The sequence below is a fragment of the Chlorocebus sabaeus genome, chromosome 21, assembly GCF_047675955.1.
Source record: "Chlorocebus sabaeus isolate Y175 chromosome 21, mChlSab1.0.hap1, whole genome shotgun sequence".
In the NCBI taxonomy this organism is placed as follows: domain Eukaryota; kingdom Metazoa; phylum Chordata; class Mammalia; order Primates; family Cercopithecidae; genus Chlorocebus; species Chlorocebus sabaeus.
The window spans coordinates 38,528,199-38,552,881 of NC_132924.1; the positions used below are offsets into that span (position 1 = coordinate 38,528,199).

At 41.1% G+C, this 24,683-nt stretch overlaps 1 protein-coding gene across 1 annotated transcript in view; it reads left to right on the top strand.

Annotated features, from left to right (window-relative positions):
- Positions 1-24,683, top strand: part of IGF2BP3 (insulin like growth factor 2 mRNA binding protein 3) — a 152,894-nt gene that overhangs the window by 126,308 nt on the left and 1,903 nt on the right. Inside the window, exons 10-13 of the mRNA XM_007981885.3 lie at positions 870-995; positions 18,039-18,155; positions 19,580-19,654; positions 23,929-24,060. Coding sequence (XP_007980076.2) covers positions 870-995; positions 18,039-18,155; positions 19,580-19,654; positions 23,929-24,060 — 450 coding nt within the window. The remainder of the gene's footprint in view (positions 1-869; positions 996-18,038; positions 18,156-19,579; positions 19,655-23,928; positions 24,061-24,683) is intronic.

Genomic DNA, 24,683 nt, shown 5'->3' on the forward strand with positions numbered 1-24,683 from the left:
GCCTGTCCTAAATTTTGAAGTAAATTATTTTAAAAAATAATTTGTTTTTCAATTGGGCCAGTCATCTGAAACACAAAACCTGAGACGAGGGAAATGAAAATACTGCGTTTGTGAGAAGAGCCTAGAATGCGTGCCATTTTACACCCCACGTGACTTCCTGCCACCCTCCTTCAATTCTCACTGCTTGGCTTCAAATGTTCTGGAATCCACTGGGATTAAATCTAACCCCCTTAGGCCTTTTAAAAAGATTTTCAAGTACACTCAGATCTCCCACTGTCTATATTACATCCTCAACCCTTAAAAAATTAAACAAATTAAAATCCCCTTTAAGACTCCTATATGCGTTCCAGTGATATGTTTACTTGCAGTAGTTACATGGGGATGGGTCCTGATTTCCACAGGGCTCAACTTAGAGGCCTCTAGACCCATGGTTGCTAAGTTTTACCCAACGAGTAAAGATCTCTTAATAGCTGGTTTGCTTTTCAATGAACCAATCTGACTTGATTACCTCTTCAACTCTGATACATGACTTTTAGTCTGTATTTAGTTTGCCCACAGCATGCAGAATACAGTTGTGTCTAAGCCCTGTACTCATAAGGGAAAGGAAAGCTGCCCTTAAGATATCTTAATGCAGCTGTGGACCAAGGAGGGGGCAAACCAGCACACAGATTTTAAAATACCAAGGGATATAAACAGATGTAAACGATGTACTCAAGTAAAGTCCCATGGAACATCTGCTTTAAGTTTGAGTTATGTGGTGATTTCTTTATTAGACAAGAGATCAACAGTTTGCATACTGTCACTTAAAAATGCTAACTTTCCCTTGATTCTTTTAATTGTCAAATTAAGCGGCCTTTTTACTGTTGCAGCTTCAAGCACATTTAATTCCTGGATTAAATCTGAACGCCTTGGGTCTGTTCCCACCCACTTCAGGGATGCCACCTCCCACCTCAGGGCCCCCTTCAGTCATGACTCCTCCCTACCCGCAGTTTGAGGTAAGATAAGTGGCCTTGGCTTTCTTTGTGATTGGGCAAAATCTTAATGTAAACCTCATCCCCGTGTGATCATCTGTTTAGAGCCAACATACGCTCTCCAGTTCTTGCTAATGGAGCCTTCTTATTTGGCCCTTTGTGGAGTAGACATGGGATTATTTTGAAGCTTTTGGATAGTAGGGTTGTCAACATGTGTTTTCAAATATCACAAGAAAAGTTTGGGACTTTGAGGTGGCAGGGGAAGAAACTTAGTAATTGTTTTTATTTTAATTTTTTTTTTCTAAGTTCTGGGATACATGTGCAGAATGTGCAGGTTTGTTACATAGGTATACGTGTGCTATGGTGGTTGTTTAAAATTTTTTTGAGACAGAGTCTCACCCTTTTGCCCAGACTAGAATGCAGTGGTACAATCTTGACTAACTGCAGCCTTCACCTCCCGGGTTCAAACGATTCTCATGCCTCAGTCTCCTGAGTAACTGGAATTACAGGTGTGTGCCACACCATACCCGGCTACTTTTTTTGTATTTTTAGTAGAGACAGGTTTCACCATGCTGTTCATGCTGATCTCAAACTCCTGGCCTCCAGTGGTCTGCCTGCCTCGGCCTCTCAAAGTGCTGGGGTTACAGGCATGAGCTACCACGTGGCCAGTAATTATTAAATACTAAAGGAAAAGATTTTTTAAAGGCTTCTTTCGTCTTTGTCACCTGGAAGTCAATGGCTTTGCAAGGTCAGGAGTGACTCTGTGTGTTTTCCATGTTGAGTGTTTGCACTTTTTTAAACCAATGAGATAAGATAGTTTTGTGCACAATTATATTGTTTGTGCGTGTGCATATGTTAAACAGATCTTTATTTTGTAAAGAGGTATGTTATATAAGAAATAAATCTTAGGCCAGGTGCCATGGCTCACACCTGTAATCCCAGCACTTTGAGAGGCCAGGGCAGGAGGATCACCCGAGGTCAGGAGTTCAAGACCAGCCTGGCCAACATGATAAAACCCCATCTCTACTAAAAATACAAAAAATTAGCCGGAGTGGTGGCAGGTGCCTGTAATTCCAGCTACTTGGGAGGCTGAGGCAGGAGAATTGCTTGAACCCAGGAGGCAGAGGTTGCAGTGAGCCGAGATTACGACATTGCACTCGAGCCTGGGCAACACAGCGAAACTCCACCTGGAAAGAAGAAGAAGAAGAAGAAGAAGAAGAAGAAACCTTTTATACTTGCTTCTTAAGAATAGCAGTTTCCTTGAGGTCAGAAATAGGAGACTAGTGATGGTATGAAAATAATCGCAGCACAGCAGACAGCTGGTAGAATAAATTATTTTGAAAGTGGTTAATAATTCAGTTGCATTATCCATGATAATTGGAGGTATTCATGTGACATTCTAGGATCTTCCTTCATGAATTTGTTTTTACATCTCTCCCTTTTTGTTTGGCTCTCTTATTTAATATTAATATTTTGAGTGATACCTCTTATACCAATTTAGGAGAATGTCCAGGTGGAACAGGTTAGAGATTCCATTGTATCACTACCTAGAATAAATATGTAGAGTAAAATGACATTGAAATTGTACAGAAAATACAGATGACTCAGATTGTGAGTCCCTTTTTATCCCTTTAAAAATGAAAATTTCCTTTTCCCGTCCTTGAACCCACCAAACTGATAGGGGTTCTAAGCAGTTGCCCTCTTGCTGTGTGTGTTTCTGCTTTTACTGTCAGTAGCATCTTGTCCTTCCTGCAATTCACCTGCCATTTCTAGGATGTTTTGGCCTGGAAATCATATAACAGACAGAGGGATAGCCATCAAAATTTCAGCTACAAGTGAAGTGTGCATAGATTGATTACACGTCCCCTGAAGTGGCTGGCGTGTTTGTACCTTGATGCTAAAGGGACTGGTGGAAAGAACCCTAAAGTCAGAGCCCAGGTCTGGCCCACTGCCTCTGACACAATTTTGTGTCACTGAAGGTCAGACTCCTTGGCTCTGGATTTGTTTTCTCACCTGTATAATGAAAAAAAAAACTGAACTAGAAGCTTTGTGTCTAAAGACTTTAAGTCACACATTTCTAGTTTCTATAGAATTAAATAATATGAAAGGTTTAAGGAGGAATAGGGGAGAATGAGCCTAAAATAGGAATCTGAGAGTACATCTAGAGACTTAACTTTGAACATGTCCACTAGTTTATGTGTGTGTCATAGGATTGGTTTAGGGCAGGTGTGTCCCCAACACTTCTGTGTAAAATGACACTTACTAAAAGGTACAATGAGCTGATCATGTGAAGTACCTCTGCTAGGAAAGCTCGTATGTAACCCACATTTCTGCTCGTTCCCCTAAATTAGCTTTCTCTCTGGGTGGGTTGCTTAACCTCTCTGTTCCTTTCATTCCCAGTTTGTAAATTGAGGTGTCCCTTTAACTCTTTTTCTCTCCATACTGGTGACACGTTCGAATCAACAAAGCTTTTCACATTACAAGTGGTCACAGAATAGAACATTCTTGGACATCAGTCTTTTACACTTACATGGATGCTTCAGTAGCCAAAATTCCTAAAGTGAACTTGTAGGTAACTATTTTTAAAATATTTAGATAAGCCTGCATATTCTCTGGAATTAGTCATTTTTCTGATACAGTTCTGTGTATCAGGTTCCTATATTAGAAAAATTAAGAATGCTTTGAGAGAAGTGAGATCATATTAAGAACTTGTATTTCTCAAACACTTCTACAGTCTTAAATGTCTGAATGACTTAAATCAGTGGCAGTTTTGTTTTAAGAATGGGAGGAGGAGGTCAGTGATGTTTACTTAATGAAAGTTGAGCCAAGAGTAAATGTAAGGAAGATGTCACTGAAATAGGTCATCTTGCTTCTCCTGAGTCATTAAGCTAAATCAAATAGGTGCAATTAGAAGGAGCAAATGAGAACAGAAGTTGCAGAAGCTGCCAACAGTAAAAACACTGCAACAGGGCAAGAGCTGCAAACATGTAACAGTTTGGTGGTTTCAAGGACAGGCAAAGGAAATTCGCATTCTTAAAGGAATACAACATGGACAGTCTTAGCAATCTGTGTTTTTGCAGAATTCCGGTGGATATTTTATTCTACATGTATTCCAGGCAGTGATACAGTGGAATCCTCAAATTTATAACTGAATATTTTCCTAAATCATTTACCCAAATCATATATTTCCATAAATCATATATTACTGTTTTTATTGCTTATTTTACATTCATTAGCAATCTGTAAAGTTCAGCATTAATTATTCCCTGCCTTAAGAGGAAAGAAATGTTTTTCCTATAATTAAATTATAATTACCCCAGACAATTTGAATTAAAATCCCCAGGGGTGAGGCATAGGTATCAATTTCGAAAGCTCCCTAGATGACTCCAATGTGTAGCCAAGGCTAACAACAACTGTTTAATTAGTTAAGAACCTATGGCCCACTTAAATAAATAAAAATCTCTGTGGGAGCAAGTGGAAGCTCAGAAATGTATAGTTTTATAAAAGTCATCAGGAGTATTTTGCTACCCATTTATTGTCAAGAATTGTTCTTTTCAAGAGATGAGGTCTCACTATGTTGCCCAGGCTGGACTTTAACTCCTGGGTGCAAGTGATCCTCCCACCTCTGACTCCCAAGTAGCTGGGACTACAGGCACACACCATCATGCCCAGCTAAGAACTACTGTTTTACAAAGAATGTTTACTAGTCTTTGGAGGGGTGATTCAATGTTGGAAAGAACATTTTTTATCAGTACCAATTGCAAGGGAGAAAAAGTTTAGGATAAGCACAAATACATGCTAGTTGTGCATATCCCTTTTTCTACCTTGATCTATGCTTTAAAGAGTGAAAAAAACTCATCTTTCTCTCTGGACCACCTGCCATCCCAACTCGTAGGAAATATCATGCCAAAAACCTCTGTGGGATGTTGCCATATGTCTGTTTTTACCCTTCTAACTCTATTTTGGCATACGACATATATCAGGATTAGGTTTGGGTATGTATTGTTACAAGAAAAAAAATGGCTTAGATTAGTTTTCCTTTTTCATGACAACAGTTCAGGGGTAGACAATCCAAGACTGGAAGTGGTTCCACCATATCCTTCAGGACTGGTGCTTCTGTCTGCCTTGTGTGCCATTCCCTGGCCCAGGATAACTGCTCAAGCTCCAACTATTGGGTCTGCTTCTAGCCAACAAGAAGGATAAAGGATTGCTGGGTGTGGTGACAGACACCTGTAGTCCCAGCTACTGGGGAGGCTGAGGTGGGAGGATTGCTTGAGCCCAGGAATTTGAGTCCAGTCTGGTGAGACCTCATTTCAAACTGAAGGATAAAAGATCAAAATTGGCAGCATCCTTATTTAAGGACACTGCCTGAAGATAGCTTTTCATACTTCTGTTGGCCTCATGTTGGCCAGAACATACCACTGGCTATGTCTAGCTGCAAGAGAAGCTGGGAAACAATCCCTATGTGGGGGCAGCAATGTGTCCATTAAACACAGGGTCTATTACTAGAGGAAAATACATGTTGGGGACAGCTATTTGTCTGCTTCACTGGGTTTGGCACTATTGCCTGTTAAGGGAGCCTCCCAGAGCCTGGAAGAGAGGAAGCAAACTTTTAAGTTCTCTCAAAAAGCAGAATCTAAATTCTGGAGGAGAAAATTCCATATTCCAGATTCCCATTCCTGTGGTTATTTTCATCTAAATAAAAACACCATTTTTCAGAAAATCATATTGTCCCTGGATACAATTTGGATACAATTAGAGTAAATTCTACTTTCAAACAGCTGCCAGGCAATCTTCTGGCTTAATGTTCAGGGGAACAATTCTTTAACAAGTGTTGTTTGAGTATATAACTTCAAGTTGCGGGGGGTAGGGGGTGGTTGCAAGTACTTAGTTGGAATAGCTTCACCTTCACTATTTTTAGACTTTGTTCTTTTTCTAAACCCAAATCACTAATACTTATCTATTTTGTGTACCTAGTGGTCACCACTTTTTGAAATACAAATAAACTATTGTTTTTAAAGGCAATAAATCTCCCAAAGCTTTACCAGTTTCTTTGCTTATCATTGCTTCTTTTTTTTTTTTTTTGGAGACAGAGTCTTGCTCTGTCACCCAGGGTGGAGTGTGGTGTCGCAATCTCGGTTCACTGCAAACTCCACCTCCTGGGTTCAAGTGATTCTCGTGCCTCAGCCTCATGAGTAGCTGGGATTACAAGCACGCACCACCATGCCTGGCTAATTTTTGTATTTTTAGTAGAGACAGCGTTTTACCATGTTTGCCAGGCTGGTCTCGAATTTGTGACCTCAAGTGATCCTCCCACTTCGGCCTCCCAAAGTACTGGGATTACAGATGTGAGCCACTGCAGCCGGCCTATTCTTTAGCAAGAAAAGTGAAGCCAAAAAGCAGCAATGATAACGACCAGGCGTTGCAGAGAGCCGAGGAGGTGGAGGTTGCAATGAGCCGAGATCGTGCCACTGCACTCCTGCCTGGGTGACTAAGCAAGACTGTCTCCAAAAAAAAAAAAAAAAAACCATACTATTTTATGTTTGTGAGAGTCTATGATATTATTTAAAAAAAAAAAAAAAAAAAAACTGGGTTAGAAAGTTAAAGATCAACAGGCATTTTGCTCTCAGCACTTTTAAACTGTTCCTGAAGTGCATTCTGGTATCTATACTTGCTGATGAGAAGCTTGCTGTTTCTTTGAAGCTATCACAGATTATGTACTAAGATCACGTTTATCCTTGATGTCCTGTAGGTTAACAGTGAACTTCTGCTTTTATTTTAAATGTATATTGCCTGTCAAGAAGTAGGTTTTGATGGCTAAATATTTCAAGGAATCTGTTTGTTGTTTTTTTTAATATATACTACTTCCTTTTTCTTTCAGAATTGTTTCATTACTCATGTTTTCTCATTCCTGCTTTGTAGCATGAAAGTAGAAATGATGCGTCTCTTTGGATAAATCCCTTGCCTCTATTTCATTCTAGAATTTTGCCCACTAATTCCCCCACAATATTCTCTTCTTCCCAGAACCTGCCAGGTTGAGTCCCCCTAGAGCCAAAGAGTTGGTTTTTCCAACAGACAAAAAGTCTCTAGTTCCTGCCTAGCAGCTGGCTCATGCAGTACTTAACTGGCAAACTTCGAGTTTATAAATGACAGGAAACGCGCCTTTCAGAAATGCTCAAACAGTAGGGAAGAAGGAATTGGCAGCTAGTGAAGCAGAGCAAGCAAGAGCTGAAATTGGCATAGTGCATGTCGCCTTAGCTGGATGGTCTTGGCAGCATGCAGTTGGGTTGGCAGAAGTAAGCCCACGGGCTGCTGGCTTCATAGTTTTGATAGCCTCTTTGGAGTCTTCTCAGAAGTCTCCAGAATGATAGTGTAACCTTAAAATGGCTAGCTTTCTGCTTATGAAAGAGGCAAGAGAGATAAGCACTTTTTGGGCTTAAGGTACTCTAAGAAACAAAGGGCGAGGTGCAGTGGCTTATGCCTGTAATCCCAGCACTTTGGGAGGCCAAGGTGAGAGGATTGCTTGAGACCAGGCTGGGCAACATAGGGAGACTCTGTCTCTACAAAAAAAAAACTTCTTTAGATTAGGCGGGGGTGGTGGCCTGTGCCTATCCCAGCTACTTGGGAGGCTGAGGTGGGAAGTGAGGTCAAGGCTGCAGTGAGCCATAATTGAGCCACTGCACTCTAGCCTGGGTGACAGAGTGAGACCCTGTCAAAAAAAAAAAAAAAAAAATTATGAGTTGGAGGCAATTTTTTACATCAGATGACTGTTTCAGGGAGTCTCTTAATCTTGCTCACGGTGGGTGCAACTCTTGTCAGTAAACAATTTCTAAGTAAATAACTTATCATGCACATTTATTATCTCTGAGAAGCCTCGGTTATCTAGTTACGGCAAAAAACTTTTCTTTGCCTTTGTTTGTTTGTTCGTTAGGGACTTCAATATTTTATTCAGGTCATGGAGTTGAGTAAACTTAGTTTCAGTTCCAGACCAAAATCCATTTAAAAAAAAACAAACCCAGGAATATCTATTTTACAAGCCAAAGGGAAACCCTGGCGTCCTTCCAGGTTCCTGGAGGCCGGTCGTGTTGGCTGGCAAACATGTCTCCATGCCTTTGTGATGTCTTAAATTTTGTTCCCCACAAAGTAAATACACTTAACCTTACTGTTTGCTCATACTTAACGTTTTCACGATAGATGATTAGGAATTACTCATTGGCAGACTTCACCAGTTATGCAAACTTTCAGTTGAGCAGCTTTGTTCTTCTGTTATTTCAAGCCATAGTTCAGAGTCTGCCAAGAAGTCCAAAGGAAGTTTTGCTGATAGGCATCTGGCAGAAATCCACTGGGAAGCAGCTTATGTCCTGTGAACATCCTTCGGTCCCGAAGAATGTATCCAAGAAAAGGTTCAGACAGTGCAACTAGACCTTAACTTAAATGGAAGGAATGTGTAACGAGAGTGGGTAACGCTAATGTGCCTTTTCCAACCTAGGTCTCATAGACTTAAATTCACAGGTGAAAAAGGTTTATTATAATCTTTGCTCTCTGCCTGCTGAGTTTTGCAAGTAAAAATTTAAATTATCTGCTTATTTGGGGTGTCCAAATGCTGACACAGGCTTGTTCTAGGATAGGCTTATTGTAGTCTCGACTTCTTCTTTTTTATTTTTTGAGACAGTCTCGCTGTGTTGCCCAGACTGGAGTTACAGTGTCATGATCTTGGCTCACTGTAACCTCCACCTCCCAGATTCAAGCAATTCTCCTGCCTCAGCCTCCTGAGTAGCTGGAATTACAGGCACGTGCCCAGCTAATTTTTGTACTTTTAGTAGAGATGGGGTTTCACCATATCAGCCTGGCTGGTCTCGAACTCCTGACTTCAAGGGATCCACCCGCCTCAGCCTTCCAAAGTTCTGGGATTACAGGCATGAGCCATGGCGCCCGGCTCATGGTTTATTCTGAATCCCACATAAGAATGCATTGTACCAGAGAGCCAATTTAATGATTGGCAAAAGTTGACAGCGTATTTATGTGAGCTGCCTTACATTCCCAGAGGAAAATTTTCTTGAAAAGTAATCTTTGGTTAAGCAGATGCTTTGTGGATAGGAAATTGGAGCAAAGGGAATTGGACGATATCCAGAAATGTCTTCACCAAGCCTCAGACATCTGATGAGTCAACTTTTCTTTAAGACGTGATTGCCAACAGCACACATCATTGTCCGTCATTCTAGGGCAGCATCTCCTGGTGTGGAAAAACACTTAGTTTGCTTCTAACTCTGCTGCTTCTATTTGACAAATTCTGTTGCTTCTGTTTTCATTCCAGGATAAGACATTTTAAAGTCTACACATTGATTCTTCATGTATGTGCCCTTTTTTTCTTTTACATTTTGGTCCTTTTGGCCCTTTTCTGCTGGCCACCATTCCTTTTCCAAAGCTTCACACAACATTTCTCTTAAGTTTATGCTTAATCTCCATTTTGGGTTTGTTATTTCTCATCAGCAAAACAAGAACATGGACAGCCCTTCATCACTATGTCAGAAAGATAACTTTGTTTTTGTTTCTCACAGCAGCAGCCTTGGACGTATTCCAGGCTAAGACACATGCATGTTTAGGCCAGGCTTTCACTCTGAGGAGGATGCTGCTATATGAGTGTTCTCTGGGGATACTGAGGAGTTGCTATCTGAAACCAGTACCAGGAATAGTCATTTTTAATAAGTAAATGAATCGTTTTTCTCTCATAGTCATGGGAAATCATGCAACTAACTTTTTAAAAAATTAGCTGCGAGGAAGCTTAAAGCCAAATTTGTATAACAGCATTTTTGGCTTCATCTTATCTTGAGTGTTCAGGTCCCTATGCTCTTATTTCTTCACCTCCTTTGTTTTATCTTTCCAGATTATGTGTATTTTATAAGCAGCATAAAATTCTTTTTGGAACAAGGCCCAGGAAACAAATAATTACAGTCATGACGAAATACTGTGGGTAAATCTGGGAAAGTTACACATTAGGTTTAGTTTGATCATTGAAAAGGTCTTTATCACCACCAGCCTCCCCCAAGTATATTGTTCAGAAGAACATAATATGGACGTTGTTAGTGAGATAAAATATTTAGATCCCACCCTTAATTTTTAAAAAAATGGTCAAGATTAACTTAATGGTCTTGATACAATGATGAAGTAATGCTAACATTGAGCACAGTTTATAGTCAGTGTTGGCATTAATTCAATTGGTCTGTCCAGTTATAAAATAAAAAAGGCCATAAAGGGATAAATGACATATGGTAACTGTGTGACACACTGGGGGCTGTGAGTTATATAGTATCTTCCAAAGAGAGATGCTCTTCTTCTGACTTAAAATAGTGAAGAATGAAATAATTTTATTTTTGTGATCTTTGTTGATGAAGAGAAACAGAAGTGATCTGGCCAAGCCGTGCAGGACAGGCCCTAACACAAATCTCCACATAATAGTTTAGTAGGAAGGCAAGTCCTCCTCTGATATATGTGTTCTAAAACTGCTAAATAGCCACAAGGGAGATTTCATTTAACTAACAGCTACATTAATACTTGCAGTGTGTTACATTATCCTAGAAAACATGGGGTATGCCAGAGAACTTTGCCAAGTTGTAAACAATATGGTGCAAATTTAGTACATCTGTTTATACAGGTGCTGAAGAAACAAATGATTAGAGATGGGTGGGTGATTAGAGATGATGAATTGAATTTTGGGTTAACTCTTACATAAATAAGAGGTATATGATGGGGGTTGAAGATATAAAGGAAGAGACAATAGAGTTTAAATGATTTTCATTTGTAGGAAGCTAGTTGATATGGTTTGGCTGTGTCCCCACCCAAATCTCATCTTGAATTGTAATTCCCACTTGTCAGTGGGAGGTGATTGGATCATGGGGGCAGATCCAAGGGGGAACCCTTGCTGTTCTTGTGATAGTGAGTTCTCATGAAGTCTAAGGGTTTAAAAGTGTGACACTTGCCCCATCCCTTACTCTGTCTCTCTCCCTCCTGCTGCCAAGTAAGACGTGCCTTGTTTCCTCTTTGTCTTCCGCCATGATTGTAAGTTTTCTGAGGCCTCCCCAGCCATGTGGAACTAAGTCAATTAAACTTTTTAGTTTTATTTTTTTTTCCTCTGAGACAGTTTCGCTCTGTCGCTCACATTGGAGTGCAGTGGTGCAATCTCAACTCATTGCAACCTCTGCCTCCCAGGTTCAAGCAGTTCTGCCTCAGCCTGCCGAGTAGCTGGGACTACAGGCACACGCCACCATGCCCAGCTAATTTTTGTATTTTCAGTAGAGACGGGGTTTCACCATGTTGCCCACATTGGTCTCAAACTTCTGACCTCAGGTGATCCACCCACCATGGCCTCCCGAAGTACTAGGATTACAGGTGTGAGTGAGTCACCATGACCAGCTGAACTCCTTTATAAATTACCCATTCTTGGGTAGTTCTTTCTTTCTTTTTTGTTTTGGTTTGGTTTGGTTTTTGAGATGAAGTCTTGCTGTGTCTCATCTGTACACAACCATCTTATGCAGGTTTAAGATTCTTTGCAACTTAAAAGTTTCAATTCCTTTATCTTCACCTGACAGTTATTTTGCTTTATCTGAAGGTGCTTTATAAAGATTTTCAGAAAGTTCAGTTTTCTGTTTTTCACTAATTCATGTAATGATGCAATCAGATCTTTAAACATAAACTTCTGTGTCTTGGTACAAATAGTTCTAAGAATTTATGTAATAGAACGTCTGAGTCAAAGAGCACAAACTTTTAAAATTGACAGACAACTCCAAATCATCATGGTACCACATGTATTTTATGGTCAATAAATTCATTAAAGAAAGGAAGGAATCATTTTAGTATAAATCATGTCTTTCACTTTTATGAAAAATAAAGCGGCCGGGCACAGTGGCTCACACCTGTAATTCCAGCACTTTGGGAGGCTGAGGTGGGCGGATCACTTGAGGTTAGGAGTTCAAGACCAGCCTGGCCAACATGGTGAAACCCCGTTGTATTTTTTAGTATTTTTTAGTATTCTACTTTTTAGTATTCTACTAAAAAATACAAAAATTAGCTGGGCATGGTGGCATGCGCCTGTAATTCCAGCTATCCGGGAGGCTGAGGCAGGAGAATAGCTTGAACTTGGAAGGCGGAGGTTGCAGTTGCAGTGAGTCGAGATTGTGCCACTGCACTCCAGCCTGGGCAAAAGAGCAAGACTCTGCCTCAAAACAAAACAAGAAAAAGCAACGTATGATTCTAGACCGTATGCCTAGTATATATTAGTCCAGTTTCACACCACTATAAAGAACTACCTGAGTAATTCCAGCACTCTGGGAGGCCAAGGTGGGCAGATCACTTGAGGTCAGGGGTTCAAGACCAGCCTGGCCAACATTGCTTGCTTTCAGTTGTTGCCTTCAGTTCTTAATCTTCAGTCTACCCCTATTTTTCAAAATAAAAATAACAGACTGTCTCTGGATGCCCTTTTTAGCATTTCGATGATCAAAGGTTTAAACTTTTGCCAACTACACAAAAGAAATTTCTTTTGACTCACAGGAAGTCATACCAAGGTCAGTCAAGAGACTTGTGAGAGGACAGGGGAAGGCAGCCCCTTGAGTGACAGTTCTAGTGGGTACTTTTCTTTAGAGCTTTCATGTATATTTTTGACAGCTCGGGAGATATATATATATATATATTTTTTTGTTGTTGTTTGTTTGTTTTGTTTTGTTTTTTTTTTTTTTGAGACGGAGTCTTGTACTGTCACCCAGGCTAGAGTGCAATGGTGCGATCTCTGCTCATTGCAGCCTCCGCCTCCCAGGTTCAAGCAATTCTCCTGTCTCAGCCTCCCGAGTAGCTGCGATTACAGGCACCTGCCACCATGCCTGGCCTATTTTTTGTATTTTTAGTAGAGATAGGGTTTCACTATGTTGGCCAGGCTGGTCTCGAACTCCTGACCTTGTGATCTGCCCCCCTTGGCCTCCCAAAGTGCTGGGATTACAGGCGTGAGCCACCGTGCCTGGCAGCTCTGGCTCTATTTTAAAGCATATCTGTACCCAGTGAGAGCTTCATACTGGTTTATGAATCCGGCTTAGGAGATAGAGAAACCCAGGTTTGAATCCTGGCTCCACCAGGTGGTGTGTGACTTCAGGCAAATAACCTCTCTGGCTCAGTTTTTTCAACTCTAAAATGAGAATGTTGTTAGTTTCTAGAAATTGGATCTGTTTTGGGGTACAAATGAGGTCATGCACCGCACCTCACACAGAGGAGACACAAACTGATCTTGCCACATGGCTGCTGCCTACACTCACCTTTGTCAGAGTTATTTTCGCCTCAACCTGAATTTTTATCTCAGCATGCTTTTTACCCATCTCTACTACTCTTGTGTAAAAACAAAGACAGTATTCAAAGGTATCATAAATGTCTTAACTGGAGTTCTAGTGGAATGGAGAAACTGGAATTCCATGGACTGAGCAGGGGCCTTTTTGTATGGGGATTTAATAATAATCAGCAATTTTAAATATTCAGGCCCTTTTGACTTAGCAGTTCTACTTCTAAGAACATGTGCAATAGAAGTATTTACACAGGGCACAACTTTTTTGTACCAAGATTTTATTGAAACATTGAAGTTGGAAACTATGCACATACACTGTAGGTGAGAGAAATCAGCTGTGGTGTATCTATTTGAAGAAATACTCTTGTCAAAATGCAGTAGGGATGTTTGAGTGATATGAGAAGATATCCAAGTTAAGGTAAAAAAAAAAAAAAAAAGCAAATTAGGATGTTATTTATTGTATCCATTTCTTATTTAAAATTTTTAATACATTTTTTAAACTTATGGAATATGTCTGCCTGACCTTTCTGGTTTTCCATGTCTCTCTTTTCACTGGGCTTCTGTCATTCTTCTTGAGCATTTGGCTTGAAAGAACTAACTACTGAAGCTGTTTGGGTGTAGCACTTACTTTAGGTAGGTAGTTGATTGTAGAAGTCTAAATTACTTGGTCATGTATAAGTTTTTCTGATTAACCTTGGTAATTCCTAGATGAATTCTTGATATTTTCAGATTTGTTAGCACACTGTTGTACTTTAATTTTTCTCTTGTCTAGGTATCCGTTCCCATTTCAATTTTATTGGAAAATAGGCAAAAGTTATTCCTTACATTCAAAGAACCAGCCCTTTTGTTATTTCTGGAGTGTTTTTGTTAAAAATATTTTCTTCAGTTCTTGTGATAGTTTGCTAAGAATGATGGTTTCCAGCTGCATCCATGTCCCTACAAAGGACACAAACTCATCCTTTTTTATGGCTGCATAGTATTCCATGGTGTATATGTGCCACATTTTCTTAATCCAGTCTGCCACTGATGGACATTTGGGTTGATTCCAAGCATTCTTAGCAAACTATCACAAGAACAGAAAACCAAATACCGCATGTTCTCACTCATAGGGTGGGAACTGAACAATGAGATCACTTGGACTTCAGAAGGGGAACATCACACACCGGGGCCTATCATGGGGAGGGGGGAGGGGGGAGGGTTTGCATTGGGAGTTATACCTGATGTAAATGACGAGTTGATGGGTGCTGACGAGTTGATGGGTGCAGCACACTAACATGGCACAAGTATACATATGTAACAAACCTGCATGTTATGCACATGTACCCTAGGACTTAAAGTATTAAAAAAAAAAAAAAAAAGTAGAAAAATTGTATAACTTGGAATAAACATTGAGTTTAAATATATATATATATATATATATATTTTCTTCAGAGGAAACCAAAGGCTTAAAGTTGTTTAAAAAAAGTAGTTAAGGGTCGGGCACAGTGGATCACCTGAGGTCAGAAGTTGGAGACCAGTCTGACCAATATGATGAAACCCAGTTCTACTAAAAAGACAAAAGTTAGCTGGGCATGGTGGTACACACCTATAATCCCAGCTACTCAGGAGACTGAAGCAGAAGAATCGCTTGAACCTAGGGGGCGGAGGTTGCAGCGAGCCAAGATTGTGCCACTGCACTACAGCCTAGGAGACAGAGCAAGACTATGTCTCAAAACAAAAAAAAAAGTAAACAGTTAACTGAATTTTTCCTTTAAAGATTTAAGATGATAGCTATTAGCTGAGATTTTTCTTGGAAAATGTAAACAAACAAAAAAGGTAAACAATTAACTGAATTTTTCCTTTAAAGATTTAAGATGATAGTAGAGATTTTTCTTGAAAAATGTAAACAAATGAGGTAGCAGAAAGGATACGGCCCAACTACTTTTGAGTGGGATTGATTTTTCACCTGTATCATAGGTGGGAGTCTAGAGAGACAGAGAGACTCTCAGATTTAAATAAACACGATTAAAATTCCTACCAAACAGGGCGAGTAAACGGACCTACAGAATGGCCTCCTGGTAAGTCTGCGTTGGGGGACAAGCGAGTGGCACGGCCTGTGTGTCCGGTGCGGAATTCTGCCGTTGGTGATCAGTATCTCTCCATGGATTTATGGTGCCTAGTGCTTTGCTCTTTGCCTCTGTTCTGGGCTCACAGGAAAAAGTTGGAACCGTTAGTGCCACTAGTGATCTCTGTGTGGGAAGAATGATGTCATTTGGTAGTCAGACATTAAATGGCACAAATTGGTTTCTACATCTAGTAAAGCTGTCATAGCCCAGTGTTACTGTTTTCTTTGGCTGATTTTTGAAAACTGCTTTAAAATGTTAAAGATTTCTACCTAGTTCCTGAGATTTTTGAAAGCAAAACTGTTGCTCTGCTGTTGTTTGAGACTTTTTAAGAATTTCAGGCCGGGCTTGGTGGCTCACACCTGTAATCCCAGCACTTTGGGAGGCCGAGGCAGGCGGATCACCAGGTCAGGAGTTTGAAACTAGGCTGACCAACATGGTGAAACCCTGTCTCTACTAAAAATACAAAAATTAGCCGGGCGTGGTGGCACACACCTGTAATCCCAGCTACTCAGGAGGCTAAGGTAGGAGAATCGCTTGAACCTGGGAGGCAGAGGTTGCAGTGAGCCAAGATGATGCCACTGCCCTCCAGTCTGGGCAACAGAGTGAGACTCTGTCTCAAAAAAAAAGAATTTCAGAAAAGTGTTTAGGTTAAAAAATTAGAAATTAGGAGCTGTCTTATGGCTGTGTGTATACATACTACAGTACTGATGGGTTAACTTGAGTACTTGGGAGCTGAATTTATAGTATTATGCAATAGGAATCTAAGATTCAAGAGAATCCCATGAAAGTGTTAAGTAGTTCGTAGTTCATGTATAAGTTGTGTAAGACAAAATATCTTCTAATATTTCTAGAAATACTTGCTGATTGGGTATACATAGTGGGTTTTTTCTTTTTCTTTCTTTCTTCTTTTTTTTTTTTTTTTTTTTTTTTTTTGAGACAGAGTTTCACTCTCACTCAGGTTGGAGAGCAGTGGTGTGATCTCAGCTCACTGCATCCTCAACCACCTGGGCTCAAGTGATCCTCCCATCTCAGCCTCCCCTGAGTAGCTGGGACGACAGGCACGTGCCACCATGTCTGGCTAATTTTTGTAATTTTTGAAGAGGTGGGGTTTTGCCATGTTGCCCAGGCCAGTCTCAAACTCCTGGGTTCAAGCAATCCACCCACCTTGGCCTCCCAAAGTGCTGGGATTACAGGCATGAACCACTGTGCCTGGCTTTTTCTTTTCTTTTCTTTTCTTTTTTTTTTTTTTTTTTTTAACAAAAGCGTATTACTGGCTTCTTCAGTTGTGGCTCGTTTCAAACTATTTCTTGTAATATGTGTCTTGGAACTATCCTTGGAAGTGTTTTTCTTACTCTATTGTTAGAAGGTAAACAAAGTGGAAAGTGCATAAATTATGTGCACTGCTTCTGCACTTTAGAACTGTTAGTTGACTGGTAACATTACTGAACCTTAAATTGGCCTTTTTAGGAGCCCAGTCACTGTGAACTCTTGAGTAAATGTGTCCTTTTTCCCTGCAAGGACTATTTGAAAAGAGACTCAGGAAGGGCACACCTGGCTTGAAGTGGGAAGTAGTGAAGGAATGAGGTACGCAGATAAAATCCATTTATGAAGAACCTTTCAGGAGTTAGCCTTCAAAATATTTTCTAATTTCTTCACGTATAAAATGCAAAGGGGACCGGGTGCAGTGGCTCATGCCTATAATCCCAGCACTTTGGGAGGCCAAGGCAGGTGGATCATTTGAGGTCAGGAGTTCAAGACCAGCCTGCCAACATGCTGAAACCCTATCTCTACTAAAAATACAAAAAAAAAAAGGCCGGGTGTGGTGGCAAGTGCCTGTAATCTCAGCTACTCGGGAAGCTGAGGCAGGAGAATAGCTCCAACCCAGGAGATGGAGGTTGCAGTGAGCCGAGATTGTGCCATTGCACTCTAGTCTGGGCGACAAGAGTGAGACTCCATCTCAAAAAAAAAAAAAAAAAAAAAAAAAAAAAAGCAAAGGCACAGATGGAAGGAATAAGGAATTCTGTGGGAAAGCATCTTATGGCATCTTACTACTAAAGTGAATTAGGTCTCTCCTAATCCTGTCCTGCACTTGGATGTGATAACTACTGAATGACAGTGGTAAGATTTCATACAATTTGGTCATATGTAACAAAATTCAGCTTTTCTCTAAAACTTCACTATGTATGTGTTTAAGGAGTGAAACCTACATAGATAAGGTGTGGAGCTGGCGTCCTTGAGTGCTGTCATGTTTGATATGTAGCCCAGAATTTCATTTACTTGTTAAGAATCTACCTTGAGAGTGGTAGGGGGATCTTAATTTTTAATGCAACCATGTCCCTCTATTCTAATATGATTAAACTTTACAACATCTACATATCTTTTAAATCCATAACTCAGTGACATTTCAAAGTTTAAGGAAACCGTAGAGAAAAGTGAAATTTTAAATACCACTGTTTTCAGGATTGACTATATGAGATCTTCTTGATCTATTAGGTAAGCTCTTGTCAACTTCTTGTGGTAGCTTTTCCTTAAACTTTCCTAGTATTCCTACTGCATGAGAAGGTGTCCATCCTAAAGCTAATGTTAACAAAAGCCTGATTTGTAGCAAATAAACATGCATGTCCTGGCTTTCTTTTCTAACAGCAATCAGAAACGGAGACTGTTCATCTCTTTATCCCGGCTCTATCAGTCGGTGCCATCATTGGCAAGCAGGGCCAGCACATCAAGCAGCTTTCTCGCTTTGCTGGAGCTTCAATTAAGGTACTCTTCTACCAGCTGTGGCTCTCTGGTTCTTTAAGTAAGTTACAGAAATATGAATCTTCTTGCCACTTTATAATTTGAATCGAATGTAGATGACCCCATTAGGGTTACATAAGGATATGAAGAAAACCCCAAACAACAGTGGCTCACACCAAGGAGGCTAACTTCTGTGTGCAGAAAACACAGTCTGGAGGTGAGCATCAGGGCTGGGTGCTGACTCTGCCCCTCCAAGTCCTTGGACCTAAGTTCCTTCCAAGTCACCTTCCCCAGGTATTGCCTCAGTCCCTCATGGTTCCAGATGACACCATTCAGTGCTCCAAGAATCAGGTCTGTTGTCCAGACAGTAGGAGAGGAGAACACCATAAAGAGCTTTTCTCCTACAGAAGTTTCTTGTGAGCTGCTATGGGATAGTTCTACCTATATTCCATTGCCCAGAACTTGGCCAGATGAAGTTGAAGGGGCAAAATAAAGGCTATGCACAGTCAGCTAAACATTTTGCAACTACAGCAGGTAACATATCAGAGGACAACTAATGGTGTCTGCCATAATAGATAACTGTGTGTTCTGAAGATTCTGTATTTTGATGCCTTATTTAAGGAAAATAAAGGTTGGCCAGGTGTGGTGGCACACACCTGTAATCCCAGCACTTTGGGAGGCCAAAGCAGGCAAATTGACCCCAGGAGTTGAAGACCAGACTGTGCAACATGGTGAGATCCCATCTCTACAAAAAAAAAAAAGAATTTTTTTTTTTTAATTAGCCAGGCATCGTGGCACTCACCTGTAGTCCCAGCTACTTGGGAGGCTGAAGTGGGAGGAACACTTGAGCTTGGGTGGTTGAAGCTGCAGTGAGCTATGATCACACCACTGCATGCCAGCCTGGGCCACAGAGTAAGACCCTGCCTCAGACAAACAAAAGCATGTGGTGTGCAGTATCCTTGAAACTTAGGGTACAGAGACTCCTAGAGTATGTTGCATACGCAGGAAGCCCAGGGAGTTCTGATGCAAGTGGGCCAAGGACCACACTTTGAGCACCACTGGTGCAGTGAACATGGACAATGGAGACAGACCCAGCTCTCCCTCTAGGTCTGTTAGCTGTGTGATCATGGTCCAGGTAACTCAACTTCTCCAGCCTTCCATCTCCACATTTGTGAAGTGGAGGTAATACTTCATCAGGATGTGGTGAGGATTAGCTGAGAGACTACATGTGGAGGTCTCCATTAGGGCCAGGCACAGAGTAAGTATATAGTATACAGCAGGAGGGCGGCCTAAATGGTGAACCCACAGGAATTGCTGCCTCTCCCTAATTTCCTTCACAAAGGCTTTAATTCTGCATTTCAGCCAATCATGTGAAAATGTTAGGCTGGTTGGCCTAAGATGCTATCAGTGATACCTCAAAGTATCATAACTTGTTGGGTCTGTTACAGATTGCTCCAGCAGAAGCACCAGATGCTAAAGTGAGGATGGTGATTATCACTGGACCACCAGAGGCTCAGTTCAAGGTATGTGCTATGCCCACAGGTAACAAATGCACAAGTATTCCATAACCTGGCGTCTCCCTTAAATATGTCTGAATCTCAGAAGAGTCAATGGAAATTCTTATATAAGAGCAGAGTAGAATCATACTCAAAATTATATTTCAAAATTAACCAAAAGTCTTTAATTTTGAGAGTTCTGTACCGGTTGCTGGGTTTACCTGTCTCTCAAAGGTGAATTTTGCTCAATGGCTTGTAATCCTATGCTAAGGTGAGACCTTAAAATTTACAAACCTGCCAGGTTAATATGCCTTGGAAACTTGTTTTCAGATGTTTTCCCTCCTGTCCCTGAGATTCCCTAGCCTTGAATTAAAATGCCTCCTTTTTCCTCTTACCCTTGGATTATCTCTGTTAGACCCTGCCCATAGACTCTCTACAAATCTCTGTAATCCTTGGGATCTTAGAGGTAGGAATGGCAGGAGCTCTTGTAGCATTTGTTCTGGTATGAACCATTGCACGTTGATTGGAATTTGAGGTCTTCGGGGCTGCAGTGTGCCTTTCAATGTCTACTGAGAGGTGGTAGAGCAGAGACTTGGCAGCCAGGCTGCTAGTTCAAATCCTAGCTCTGCCATTTGCCTTGTATGACATTGGGCAAGTTACTTAACCTTTTTCTGTAAAACCAGGGATAAGAGCACCTACATCCTAAGGTAGTTTAAGGTTTACACAATATATGAAATGTTTAGAAAAGTGCCTAACACACAGCAGCACAAAACTAGCATGCTGGGGGTATTCAGCAGACTATGGATGAATCAGACTAAGACCATGCCAAATTCATGAATATATTCCTTTTAGTGTATGATTTCTCCCATAAAATTTAGTATGGGTGTCTTGTCTTAGAACATTTAGTGGCTGTGTAGTAAGAAGACAACTATTTAACCTTAAGCCATAGTTCTTTTTTGTTTTTTTTGAGACAGAGTCTCACTCTGTTGCCCAGACTGGACTGCAGTGGCATGATCTCGGCTCACTGCAAACTCCGCCTTCTGGGTTCAAGTGATCCTCCTGCCTCAGCCTCCCCAGTAGCTGGGATTACAGGCATGTGCCGCCATGCCCGGCCAATTTATTTTTAGTAGAGATGGGGTTTCACCATGTTGGCCACGCTGGTCTCAAACTCCTGACCTCAAGTGATCCGCCCACTTTGGCCTCCCAAAGTGCTGGGATTACAGGAGTGAGCCACTGTGCTCCTGGCCAAGCCTTAGTTTTCTTAGCCTTAAAGTGTGACAGTAACTAGTAACAGTGCATATAGTTCTCTCCCCACCCCACCTCTCTCCCTTAAAAACAAACAAAAAATCACTTTCTTTGACTTATATTTTCTCTGGGCCATTTTTTCACTAAAAATCCAAAGCTGCGGGCCAGGCGCAGTGGCTCAAGCCTGTAATCCCAGCACTTTGGGAGGCCGAGACGGGCGGATCACGAGGTCAGGAGATTGAGACCATCCTGGCTAACATGGTGAAACCCCGTCTCTACTAAAAAATACAAAAAACTAGCTGGGCGAGGTGGCGGGTGCCTGTAGTCCCAGCTACTCGGGAGGCTGAGGCAGGAGAATGGTGTAAACCCGGGAGGCGGAGCTTGCAGTGAGCTGAGATCCGGCCACTGCACTCCAGCCTGGGCGACAGAGCGACACTCCGCCTCAAAAAACAAACAAACAAACAAACAAAAAACAAAAAAAAAATCCAAAGCTGCTTTCACTTCATTTGTGGGAAGAATGGGAAATGAAGGAGGTGCTTTGAGCTGTGGGTGATTAGGTGAAGAAAGAAAATAATGCGAAGAAATGTATTCCTTCACAGCAGCCTTGTGATCCAGGCAGTTCAAATCTTAACTCAGAATTGTTGAAAACTGCTTCCTATCCCAAACCTTCAGGGTCATTTTTAGTTTGAAATCTTAAAAGATAAATACAAACATCTCTTCTCGGTGCTGACTCTTATAAGTGGAATTACTGTCCTGCAACTCCTATGATGCTTGTATAATAGGAACTTCAAAGTTCTTTCCCTGTATTCTCTAATAAAACTCATGTTTTATAGTTAACTTAAATGTTAACACTTAAGCCATAGTGGTTAAATTTCATTTATGTGATTGGTGACAATGCTAACTGAATGTTTTATTTTAGAGATCTAAGGAATGGTAAACCTCCTACCCCGTATTTTTTCTTACAAATTCAAGAGCTTCAGTTTTGGAGGATAGTGTATATATCCGTAATGTGCTTTTGACTGTGTTAAGTAATAGTAATATCTACATCATTGCCCTGAGGCATTAAGGATCAATGGAATATAGGGTATCAAGACAAATTTTGTCTGTAATGCCCTAAAATGAGCTCAGCTTTCTGAAGCAGTGAACACGTGTTGGGTACTATTGTTTTTTGTGGTTTACCCTGGCAGTTTGTCAAACCAACTCTCGGGCTTCTTTCTCCTTTGCTGACTAATGGTTGTATATAATAGGATATTTATATATAACTTCTAGTTGCATGCAGTATCAGAAGTCTCTTGGCCAGGTGCAGTGATCCACACCTGCTATCCCAGCACTTTGAGAGGCCTAGGTGGGTGGATCACTTGAGTGCAGGAGTTCGAGGCCAGCCTGGCCAACATGGCAAAACTCCATCTCTACTAAAAATACAAAAATTAGCTGGGCATGGTGGCGGGTGCCTGTAATCCCAGCTCCTTGGGAGGCTGAGGCAGGAGAGTCGCTTGAACCCAGGAGGCAGAGGTTGCAGGGTGCTGAGATCACACGATGGCACTCCAGTCGGAGTGACAGAAAGAGACTCTGTCTCTTAAAAAAAAATTTTTTTTAAAAAGCCAGGCACAGTCACTCACACCTGTAATCCCAGCACTTTGGGAGGCCGAGGTGGGTGGATCACCTGAGGTCAGGAGTTCAAGACCAGCCTGGCCAACACGGTGAATCCCCATCTCAACTAAAATAACAACAAAAAATTAGCTGGGTGTGGTGGCGGGCGCCTGTAATCTCAGCTACTTCGGGAGGCTGAGGCAGGACAATCGCTTGAACCCGGGGGTCGGAGGTTGCAGTGAGCCAAAATCACACCATTGCACTCCAACCTGGATGACAGGGCAAGGCTCTGTCTCAAAAAAGAAAAAAAAAAGTGTCTTGTCTTGATGTTGTAGCCTCTTTAAAATATTCAAAGGAAAAAACCACCCTTCTAAGAGTATGAAACACATTTAAATTGAAAACATTTTTCTCAGCAGGTTTCTAACTGGCCCATGTAGACATGAGTTTGACTTTTAGTGAGCCTGGCATAGCTGACTCTGCAGTTCTCAGTCTCTCTTGCTCAAAAAAAAAAAAATGTGACCAGGTGTGGTTGCGTGCACTGGTAATACCAACACTTTGGGAGGCCAAGGCAGGATTCTTGAGCCCAGGAGTTTGTGATGAACCTGGCAACATAGCAAGACCCCCATTTCTATAAAAATTAGTGGCACGGTAGCTCATGCCTGTAATTCTAGCACTTTGGGAGGCTGAGGTGGGCAGATCACTTGAGGTCAAGAGTTCGAGACCAGCCTGACCAACATTGTAAAACCCCATGCCTACTAAAAATGCAAAAATAATTAGCCGCGTGTGGTTGTGGGCACCTGTAATCCCACCTACTCGGGAGGCTGAGGCAGGAGAATTGCTTGAACCTGGAAGGCAGGGGTTACAGTGAGCCAAGATCGTGCCACTGCACTCTAGCCTGGGCAACAAAGTAAGACTCCATCTCAAAAAAGCCAGGTGTGGTGTTGCATGCCTGTAGTCCCAGCTGCTACTCAGGAGGCTGAGGTGGGAGGATCGGTTGAGCCCAGGAGGTTGAAGCTGCAGTGAGCTATGATTACACCACTGCACTCCAGCCTGGACAACAGAAGGACCCCATCTTCAAAAAAAAAAGGAAAGAAAAATGCAATTAATTTCTCATGGCCAGCATGAGAATTTTACCTATCACAATTTTAGTACAAATGGCCATTTGCCCACAAAAATTTATTTTTATTAGGCTATTAACTGCCTTTAACTATTTTCATCAGAAGAATATGGCTTATCCTTCTTCCACCAAGCATTCAGTTGCCTCTACTGTGATGGGTAGTAGTTATTGTCAACCTTTTAGGACTTCCTAACGCTCTCTTCTATGTTATTTTCAATAATCTATGAAATGTAGATGTGTCACTGCAAAGGGCTATCCCACTTGGATTTGGGATATCCCACTTTCGAGTTAACTGACCTTTTCCATTTCATACATGAATGACACTAATAGGATGTGTTTTAATCTGTAGGCTCAGGGAAGAATTTATGGAAAAATTAAAGAAGAAAACTTTGTTAGTCCTAAAGAAGAGGTGAAACTTGAAGCTCATATCAGAGTGCCATCCTTTGCTGCTGGCAGAGTTATTGGAAAAGGAGGCAAAACGGCAAGTACTTCAGCAAAACCTGTGCAGTGGTATGAAAGGGAAAGCGTTGAAAGGTACTTAGGAGTTCCAAGTCCCCGAATTTTGGCTAATTTATAAAAAGCAGGACCATCTTGACCAAGGTTTGGAGAAGATTGCCTTTTGTTTCCTGTCTGAGTGTTGGCGCCAGCTATTAGTGAAAGTAATGCATCTCTTTCAGATCACTTTGTGTGAGAGGATTGTCCTATATTTATAAAGAGCATTTAACGTTCTCTTGATAAAACTTTAGCTTTTTATTGAACAGACACTTAACAAGAATTTTAAGAATTTCATCTACAGCTCGTTACATCTGTAATGGAAAAAAAAGCAAACTGTTTCTAGTTTCTAATACATATAACTTGTAAGTGGGTTTCAAAGTTATTTATAATTTTGAAGTGACTGAGTACATACACTTTGGAATCAGACTCAGGATTTGAATCTGGTTTTGCCATTCACTTGTGTAACTGGACAAATCAATTTCTTTGGATGAGGCTTAATCATCTTGAAATGGGGATAATTCTAATAACCTCATGGAATTACTAGTGGACTAAATGAAATTTGTAAAGCCATACATAGCTCAGTGTCTGGCACACAGTAAGTGCTCAGGA